The 8,764-nt window shown below is 35.5% G+C and overlaps 2 protein-coding genes and 1 pseudogene across 3 annotated transcripts; 1 reads left to right on the top strand and 2 right to left on the bottom strand.

Moving 5' to 3' along the window:
* The first annotated feature begins 7 nt into the window (after positions 1 to 7).
* Positions 8 to 1,338, top strand: LOC147919981 (BTB/POZ domain-containing protein At3g08570 pseudogene; annotated as a pseudogene). Its single transcript, XR_015591032.1, has 2 exons — positions 8 to 520; positions 624 to 1,338. The product of XR_015591032.1 is annotated as a BTB/POZ domain-containing protein At3g08570 pseudogene (transcript).
* Positions 1,280 to 2,662, bottom strand: LOC104764541 (V-type proton ATPase subunit E2). Its single transcript, XM_010488091.3, has 5 exons — positions 2,360 to 2,662; positions 2,107 to 2,263; positions 1,826 to 2,028; positions 1,638 to 1,737; positions 1,280 to 1,556 (listed from the first exon to the last, which is right to left on the bottom strand). Exons 1-5 carry the CDS (start codon positions 2,560 to 2,562, stop codon positions 1,512 to 1,514), a joined length of 708 nt encoding a protein of 235 aa, XP_010486393.2. The 5' UTR covers positions 2,563 to 2,662; the 3' UTR covers positions 1,280 to 1,511.
* A 141-nt stretch (positions 2,663 to 2,803) lies between these two features.
* LOC104764540 (glycosyltransferase-like KOBITO 1) lies at positions 2,804 to 6,518 on the bottom strand. Its single transcript, XM_010488090.3, has 11 exons — positions 5,816 to 6,518; positions 5,424 to 5,573; positions 5,265 to 5,317; positions 4,995 to 5,103; positions 4,770 to 4,904; positions 4,604 to 4,648; positions 4,289 to 4,476; positions 3,934 to 4,075; positions 3,778 to 3,824; positions 3,518 to 3,605; positions 2,804 to 3,428 (listed from the first exon to the last, which is right to left on the bottom strand). The coding sequence occupies exons 1-11, from the start codon at positions 6,203 to 6,205 to the stop codon at positions 3,162 to 3,164; spliced, it is 1,614 nt and encodes a 537-aa protein (XP_010486392.2). The 5' UTR covers positions 6,206 to 6,518; the 3' UTR covers positions 2,804 to 3,161.
* Between the last annotated feature and the right edge of the window lie 2,246 nt (positions 6,519 to 8,764).

The raw sequence follows: 8,764 nt of genomic DNA, 5'->3' as shown, positions 1-8,764 counted from the left end.
GGGTACAATTGAGAACGAGCAGAGGAATGTCCTTGAAGCCATTGTTAGCCTTTTCCCTAATGACAAAGTCCCATTGAGTTTCCTCTTTGGAATGTTGAGGGTTGGAAGTACCATAGACGTAGCCATCTCTTGCAAGCTCGAGCTCGAGCGGAGAATAGCTCAGCAGCTGGAAACAGTGTCCCTTGATGATCTACTCATACCTGTTCTCAGAGAGGGAGATTCCATGTATGATGTGGACACTGTCCATAGGATACTCGTTTGCTTTCTGAAGAAAATAGAGGATGAAGTGGAGTATGACGAAGAGCATGAATGTTACGAGAATGAGACCGAGAATCTTACTGGCTCTACGTGCCATAGCTCGTTATTAAAAGTGGGTCGGATCATGGATGCGTACTTGACAGAGATCGCACCAGATCCGTGTCTGAGTCTGCACAAGTTCATGTCTTTGGTAGAGATATTGCCGGATTATGCACGTGTCATGGATGATGGGCTATACAGAGCTATTGATATGTTTCTGAAGGTAAAGTTTTACTTTATATACCTTAAAAGGGAACCTTTGTGTCTCTGTTTTTGCAACATTTCGTATTGATAAGAGTGGGAAATGTCTTTGTGATGATGGTTAGGGGCATCCGTCGCTGAACGAACAAGAATGCAAGAGTCTCTGCAAATTTATAGACACTCGGAAACTCTCACAGGAAGCATGCAACCACGTGGCTCAGAACGATCGGCTGCCAGTGCAGATGGTGGTTCGAGTCCTCTACTCAGAACAGCTGCGTATGAAGAATGTTATGTCTGGAGATTCAGGGGAAGGTATATTGCTGTCGTCTCAGAAACTTAGTAGCGGGAACCCTAGCGGAGCTGTGTCTCCGAGAGATACTTATGCGTCGCTGAGGAGGGAGAACAGAGAGCTGAAGTTGGAGATCTCGAGGGTGAGAGTGAGGCTGACCGAGTTAGAGAAGGAGCAGATTTTGATGAAACAAGGGATGATGGAGAAGCCAGGTCATGGTGGAACATTGCTGACCTCTCTTTCCAAAGGGATTGGTAGGATTTCGATATTTGGTGGAGGACCTACAGAAGATAAGCGGCGGAAGGCTAACCGAAAGTCTAGGTCGAGGTTGGAGAGAAAAACCGGTAGGAGCCGAACAGAGTCTATGTTTTAGGTAGCTGGGTACATGTAAATACTGTATGCAATGAAAATGGGGTGTGATTCATTAGTAGTGAGTTGTGTATATTTCGTAACAAATCTTGCAAGTATTGGATTGCGATTTCTCAAAACATATTTTAGAGGAAACTGACTTTGAAAGAGCATAACTTAATAGCTTCGCTGCAGCTTTTCTATATAATGTTTTCAGCAATTATTCTCTCTTCACAACATTTTGAAGATGAAAAGGATGGGACAGAGTAAAAAAAAACTGTTGATTTCCTGCTAAAAAGTGACAGTATCACAAGGCCAAAATGTGTCACTTATTGTGGACTAAGCAATATATTATGTAAACTTGGGGGTGACAGGATCATGCTCTGGAGGTTTCAGGAGCTCCAACGAGGCGCGTCCTGATCTGCAGGGATGAGAAGAAGAGTTAATGGTAGAGATTAGGAATGATGGGAAACAAGAACACCCCTAAATGAAAAGACCAAACCTGGGGAAGCTTCTGTCTGAAGGCGACGTCAAGGCGTGCGTCTAAAGTGTTCTCGCAAACAATCTTGCCGTCTTGAGAGGCCAAGACCACCCCGCCAGAGCTTCACCATTCACACGTAACCATTGTTCAGATATATACATATATGGTGGAGAAGAAACGAGAGAGAAAGTTTGAAAAAGAAGTATTACCAGTGAGGGTCGTGAGAATCAGGGAGCTTAGGATTAGGAGGTGGAGGGAGGAAGACCTTGTCGTCGATGGTGATCTTAGGAGACCCGACTTTGGCTTTTTCCGCATACTGTCTTTTCGCATCCTCAATGACTGATTCAACAATCTTCTTGTCCATCTCTCTGCATCTCAGCAATACTGATGGCTCTTTCAGGCGCAGCAAACTCTGTATGCAGTAATGTATTATATAATGGTAAAGACGTGTGGATATTGAGGGGAGAAAGGATGAGAGATATATATAAACCTCAATGATGAGACTCTTGAGAAGCTTCTTGTAATTGTTCTTGTCGTTGGAGACACGGAGAAGATCCTTAGCTGCAGAGGCTTTGATGGAGGTAACAATGTCGTCTTGTGCTTGAAGGTACTTGATCCTACTTGCATTCAGTTGCGTGGAGTAGTCGCTGAAGAGAGAAACAAATATGGAATGAATGAATTAAAGGGCCTAGTAAAAGGAGGAAGAGATAGAGGAAGCTAAGGATGGGGAGAAAAAAACTGACATTCGCTTGCGGATATCGACCTGCTTGAGCTTGCGGTCATAATCTTGACGGAGCTTACGCTTGGCAGACTCAAGAAGCTGAAGTCTCTCAATGTTGAATTCCTCCTCGGCGGAGATGGAGATCTCGTTTGCTTTCTCTTCTGCTTCTTGCCGGATGAACCGGACCATCTGCTGTATCTGCTGTGACACATCCGCATCGTTCATCTCTCTCTCTCTCTCTTTGTCTCTCTCAGACAACAACCATCACATCAAAACCAACCTCCTTACGATGCTTTTATGTGTAAATTGAGGTGTCTCCGCTTTTTGGTGCCAAATCTTCTTTTCATGGACCATTGAGTCTTTCTTCATACCTGTTTTTGGCAGTCCAAATTTTGTTATCCTCATGATTAGATGTGTGTATTGGGTCTCTATCAGTTCGGCCTAGTTTCATTGATTCTGATTAAACTTGACATAAAATATGTTTGGTATTAATCTTGCCCATAACACTCGTGTTGTTATCTGATGTAAGTAGAAAAAGATGAGTATAATAAGCCTGGCGCTTTGAAGTTCTGTACATGGTAATAAACTTACATAGAAATAACAATGGCAAGAGAAATATTCTGCAAACTTATCTATCATAAGTTGCAGGAGAGTAAAATGAGATAATAGGACCCTATGTCTCTCAAGATGATCGTAAGAATCACACAAACCCGCTTTCTTGACTCTTCTTTGTCCCAATCCCTTCACTTGGCTTCCTAAAGCTACACAGCACTCATATTGCACCCAGTATCGATATCAGTAAAAGCGAATACATCAGCTCGGTACTAAAACCTGCTATTCCTCTGTGAAAATTTAGCGTGTTCCATCCCAGGTGGCGATAAAGGAGGGACTGCTGATTCAGCCCCAAGAAGGTGCCTTGCAGAGATGCCTTCAGACTTGTTTTCCTTTGCTGGAAGGGACTCAGATGCAGTAGACCTGGATGAGTTGCTTTTGTGCATTGATGATAAGAACTTTTTCTTTGAAAGATTTGTGGAAACTGATGAGACAACCGAGCTGAAGACACCAGATTCTTTTAATGCTTGTATAACAACCTGCATTTTACCACCAACGTAATAAAGGTTTACAATTGACTTGCTAGAACCTAGAACCTAGAACTCAGAATTGTTGGGTATATACTTACCATTGGTGAATAAATGCGAGTCAGAATACCCTTCCTAAGGAGTTTTGTCTTCACCTCTTTGTCTCCCCATACAACGTGTTCACGGTACCTAAACAGGATACATTATTTTTGTATCAAGACCAGATAATTTGTAAAGAGTGCAAAACTATCAAGACCAGATATTGCCTCAAAACCTTTCTAACTTGTTTAAAGAATGTCAAAAGTTTTCAATCGCACAAGTACCCAAGAAAGAATGCAATTCTTCAGGTTGAGGCTCTTACCAGCTTAACATTTCTTCTTCAGTTGCTGTTGACGCAATAATAAATGCCTACAATGTTCATTATCCAGACGGCATCATTAAATAGTAAAAAGGAACTGAAATATAGATATTTGAAATGACTTAAGGATATTTAGAGATTTTAAGAAATGATGCTCACAGATCTATCAAAGTCCAACATAAAGCATCTTTTCACATCTTCTTTTGTAGGCTTGCAGCCACATCGATCACGCCTGGATGTTAAGTCAGAAAATTTTGCATATGTGTAGTGTAGGACAGCAGCCTCCTCCAATTTGATCTCACTAACAAAAATTATCAGGTTAATATATACAGAAAACGATTTGGCTTCACAGACAGGAAAATTAACTAAGCTGATAACCGTAGCTACACTCCACTGCTAAATCCCTTAAGCTAGTTGCACGTTTCTATAGTAGCCAGCAGATTAACAAGAAAGTCTTATCAAGTTCCTCAATCAATAGAAAAATTCCTTATGTTTCAATCTACAATAGACATACTTGGGAGTTTTCATGTAATTATGCCATCTGTGTGCTCCATTTGGACGAAGGTGATCTTGAACCCGAGCAACTGATTTGCCATTACCATAAGTCAAAAAATAGTTTGGGTTATTTCGTGTTGCTTCTTTGTACATTCCGAAATATGTATCTTTTGGAAGATGATCGTAATTCTTCTTGAACATTGACACCTGCTTGCATCAAAAATATCTCAGAAGTAATACTAACATAACAAGCAAAACAATGATACTGTTGACACTACAATACTTTAGTTTAATCTACTCTCTTAGGTAAAAAGAGTTAAAAACTGAGTTATACCTCTGTAAAAGGATCCTTGATATCATCTCGTTCTACGCTGCTTTCCTAAAGACAAAATCCAAAACAGTCACGCAGAGCCAGGCCCAGATCATATAAGCAAGTCTACACTCACAACACTAGCTGAAAATAAGCGATACAAGAAATGTGAATCAGATGTCAAACTCACATAATTTGGAAATATAACCATGTCTACATTTGGAGGAACATCAAGCAGCAACCGTCTCAATGAGTACTCACGAGCACCTGCTGGGTATATTAGCTCATCTGTGTCAAGATGAAGTATCCAATCCATACCCGCATCCTGATATGTAGTTAGAAAAATTAGTCATTGAATAATACATGAGACATGAACAAAAGCCAACTAAATCTTGCCATGAATAAAATTGCTTACCCTTGCCATGACAATAGCCATTTCCATGTTGAGAGATTGTTTGACAAATAACTCATAATTGCAGGGCTTATAAAAGAAAGATGACAGCCACGTCTCATTCCAAATCCGGCTGATGAAGCAAAGCAAAAAAAAGGATGAAAGTGAAATGATCAGTAGCAGAAATCACAATATAATGCTACAAGTCCCAGAACATTTAAAGACAAAACATGTACTTAGTGCCTCCCAGAGCTCAAGATATTCAGAAAATATGCAAAGGCATAGTTTACTAACCTCTTTGCCTGCTTCTCCTCAAGTTCCTTCGTCCTGTATATTACCTTAACCCCCTGAAAGAGACATCGGACTACATTTAGTCGAACAGGACTAACGTGCTAGGAGCTATACAGCTAAAAAAGTAAGTAATGCAACCGAAGATAAAGTAGTTCAACTCACGGGAATAGACTCCAGCACTTTTGAAATACTCGGAGTAGCAGCTTTCCCTTCTACGAAAAGAAAAAATGTGGAGACGCCAAGAACCTTATGGTAGAACATCCATGGTAGAATCTGATCCAATCCAGCTGATGTACTAGTCGTAATACATATCTGTAACAGTAGCAATCCCAGAATCATATACATTGGGAACAAAAAGGTAAGGTATTTACAAATACAGATCTGATCAAAAAAATTAAACTTTCAGATTTCTCAAATTGATGTTAGACTTCAACAGGCTAGAAACAAACGATGAGTCAATGCTCCAGATTAGACATTGGAGTAAGAGTTAAGAGAAGACTACAACATCCAGATCGATAGAAAAAAGGTCTAAAGCAGTGGGATTTTGAGATAACCTTAGGCTTTAAGCTAGTATCAACACCAAACTTCCAATCACCATAGTAAGGGAAGGAAGGAGAAGAGCTGCGAGCAAGATTGGAGCAGTCGGAGGAAGACTGGTGAGCCTTAGGGGAGACAGATGAAACAGTCTCCATGCCGGGAAAGACCTCGTGATTGAGATCGGAACCGCCAGGAACCGAGGTAGAGGAACGAACAGAAGCAGAGGCAGGATCGGCTAGACCACCGCCTCGCCATTGGAGGATAAAGGCGAGACAAGCAAGGGAAACTGGAAGTAATGTAAGAAGAAGAAGGAGCCTAGAGACGAAAGAGTTGTTTGAGGAAGAAGATGATGATGATGAGGAAGAAGATGAAATCAGTGGAGCTCTATGATGGTGACTCGATTTCATGGTGTAGTATAGTAGCTCTTCCAATTTGAAACAGAAAAAAAAAAAAAAAAAAAAGCTTACGAGGAAGAAGACGACTCAATTCTGAGATCTTTCTTCTTCTTCTTCTTTTGTTTTTTGGTTTTTTGTACTTTGGTTTGGTTGTCACTGAATCTGAGATCTACTAATCGATAAATTGAATTTGAACCTTATTACTGTAAATCATCATCAAATCAAATAATCTCCTTTATGATATAGTATTAAATAATAAAATAAAAATTGGGAGATCTTCTTCTATTCTTGCTTATTTTATGTTTTTATTTATTTATTCTAAAACAAAACTTTTTTTTGTTTTATGTTGTTCCACTTAAGGGGTACCTTAGCAATTAAGGGCATCTCCAACAAGGGAGTTCACCTTCAAAATAAGGGTTTGACTTTCAGTCGTCCATTCACTAATTGCCACTCAACAACGCCGGATAACATTCCTGATTCCAAGTTCAAGATCTAACGGTTAGCAAGCAGAGTCGTACCATCAATTAAAAACCTATTCTTTTAAAGATTGTAATACAATTTCTTTCTATATTACATGATAATAAAATTAGATTTTAGTTCTATGCACTCAATCCCAATGAGTAACATTAATAATTTTCATATTAAAAAATGTGTTTTATATCAAATTTATATCTTACTTAAAAATTAATAAAACATAATTCTCAAAGAAATAACTGAAAACGAATTTTATCTCATATTTGAAAAAGTAACAATATTTTAAATATATTTGTTTCATATTTACTTAATATTTTTTTAAAGCTAAAAATTAATAAAACATAATTCTCAAAGAAATAACTGAAAACGAATTTTATCTCATATTTGAAAAAGTAACAATATCTTAAATATATTTGTTTCATATTTTGTAATCTCATGCGTAATAATTTTACTTATTGTCCAACTAATTTTAAATAAAATTATACTAATATTATCATAAATTAATCAAAAATTCAAAGACGTTATTATGAGAGAAATTATTTGTTTATGTAAAGGTGAGTATCTAAAATCCTTTTTCTTTTAGGATTAATAATTGACTGTATAATTTATTTAATTATGATATTATAGTAATTAATTGTATAATTTTCTTAATTCTTTTTCTTATAGAATTAGTAATTTAAAATTAGAATTAGTATTATTTTTATATATATGAACTATTTTTTATATTTCTTAAATTTTAAAAATTTTTAATTTCTTATAATTTACAAATATGTAAAATAATATTTTTGTATAACACATGAGAAAATCTTTAATTGTTAAAATTGACACGTGTCGCGATCACATGAGTTTTGAAAACTAAGGTTTATATGATAACATAATATTGAATATGTTATCAAATCATTCACCGATTGAAAAACTTAAGGAAATTACATTAATTTATGATTTTGATTATCTTATTTTCTTATATTATGTTAATAACTAATTTTAACACTTTTTTTTCAGCATCACTAATTTCAACACATTAAACCTTTTTATACTTTAATCACTTTTCTGTATAAATTTCTTTTTACTATATAATTATAATAAATAACAATTGCAATTAAATTGCAAAAATTTTCCTTATTAATTTCACATATTTTTCTATTGAAATTAGTAATTTAATATATAAATTTCCTATTAGAAGTAGTGATATAATAGATTACTTTTGGTTTTATATACTTTTTAAAAATATTAATACTTTTATTTATAGGATTTTTTTAATATTCCTAATAATTATTAAATAAATTTTCTTTTTACACATGTCAAAATATAATCGATATACTTAGATATATGTCGCGACTATATGAATTACTAACTTTCAAAACTAAGGTTTATATCATAAGATGCCCTTCCTAAATTAGAATTCGTTTTTTCTAATAATTTTAGACAATAATCATATGGACAATTCTTAGGTTCAACTCTAGGGGTGAACCACTCTTATTCACTCCCTTTAAATTAAAGAAACAAATATTAATTAAGGGAATAAATTCTGTAGATCAATCAATTTTAAAATTATTAATTTAAATATTATATTACAGTTTTTAATTATTACATCTAAACCCTAACCATTTTTTATAAACTCAAAAAGACATATAATTTTGTTTAATTGTAAAATCTAAACCCTAATCACTCTTTTATAAACTCAAACCGACATATAATTTTGTTTAATTGTAAAATCTAAACCCTAAACACTCTTTTGTAAACCCAAACCGACATATAATTTCATTTAATTGTAAAATCTAAACCCTAACCACTCTTTTGTAAACCCAAACCGACATATAATTTTGTTTAGTTGTAAAATCTAAACCCTAAACACTCTTTTGTAAACCTAAAAACTCGTTTGTAAACCCAAACCGACATATAATTTCATTTAATTATAAAATCTAAACTCTAACCACTCTTTTGTAAACCCAAACCGACATATAATTTTGTTTAATTATAAAATCTAAATCCTAACAATTCTTTATAAACCGAAACTGACATAATTTCCTTAATAAAAGATCTACATAATTTATTTTCTTAATTTATATTGTTTTTTATTTTAATTTTAATTTTTTT

Source organism: Camelina sativa, chromosome 19 (genome assembly GCF_030686135.1).
Source record: "Camelina sativa cultivar CO46 ecotype springtype chromosome 19, ASM3068613v1".
Classification (NCBI taxonomy): Eukaryota; Viridiplantae; Streptophyta; class Magnoliopsida; order Brassicales; family Brassicaceae; genus Camelina; species Camelina sativa.
The sequence above is the reverse complement of the archived record's forward strand: the minus strand, read 5'-3'. Positions and strand labels throughout refer to the sequence as shown.

Bases quoted from the DNA above. Each gene is read 5' to 3' on its own strand.
- LOC104764541 (XM_010488091.3), bottom strand. From the start codon at position 2,562: ATGAACGATGCGGATGTGTCACAGCAGATACAGCAGATGGTCCGGTTC. The intron at 2,029-2,106 runs GTTTATATATAT...TACTGCATACAG, and splicing joins TCAAGAGTCTCATCATTGAG to AGTTTGCTGCGCCTGAAAGA. The intron at 1,738-1,825 runs GTAATACTTCTT...TGAATGGTGAAG, and splicing joins GATTCTCACGACCCTCACTG to CTCTGGCGGGGTGGTCTTGG.
- LOC104764540 (XM_010488090.3), bottom strand. From the start codon at position 6,205: ATGAAATCGAGTCACCATCATAGAGCTCCACTGATTTCATCTTCTTCC. The intron at 4,477-4,603 runs GTATAACTCAGT...TGATGCAAGCAG, and splicing joins TCAAGGATCCTTTTACAGAG to GTGTCAATGTTCAAGAAGAA. The intron at 4,076-4,288 runs GTATGTCTATTG...AATTTTTGTTAG, and splicing joins AATTACATGAAAACTCCCAA to TGAGATCAAATTGGAGGAGG.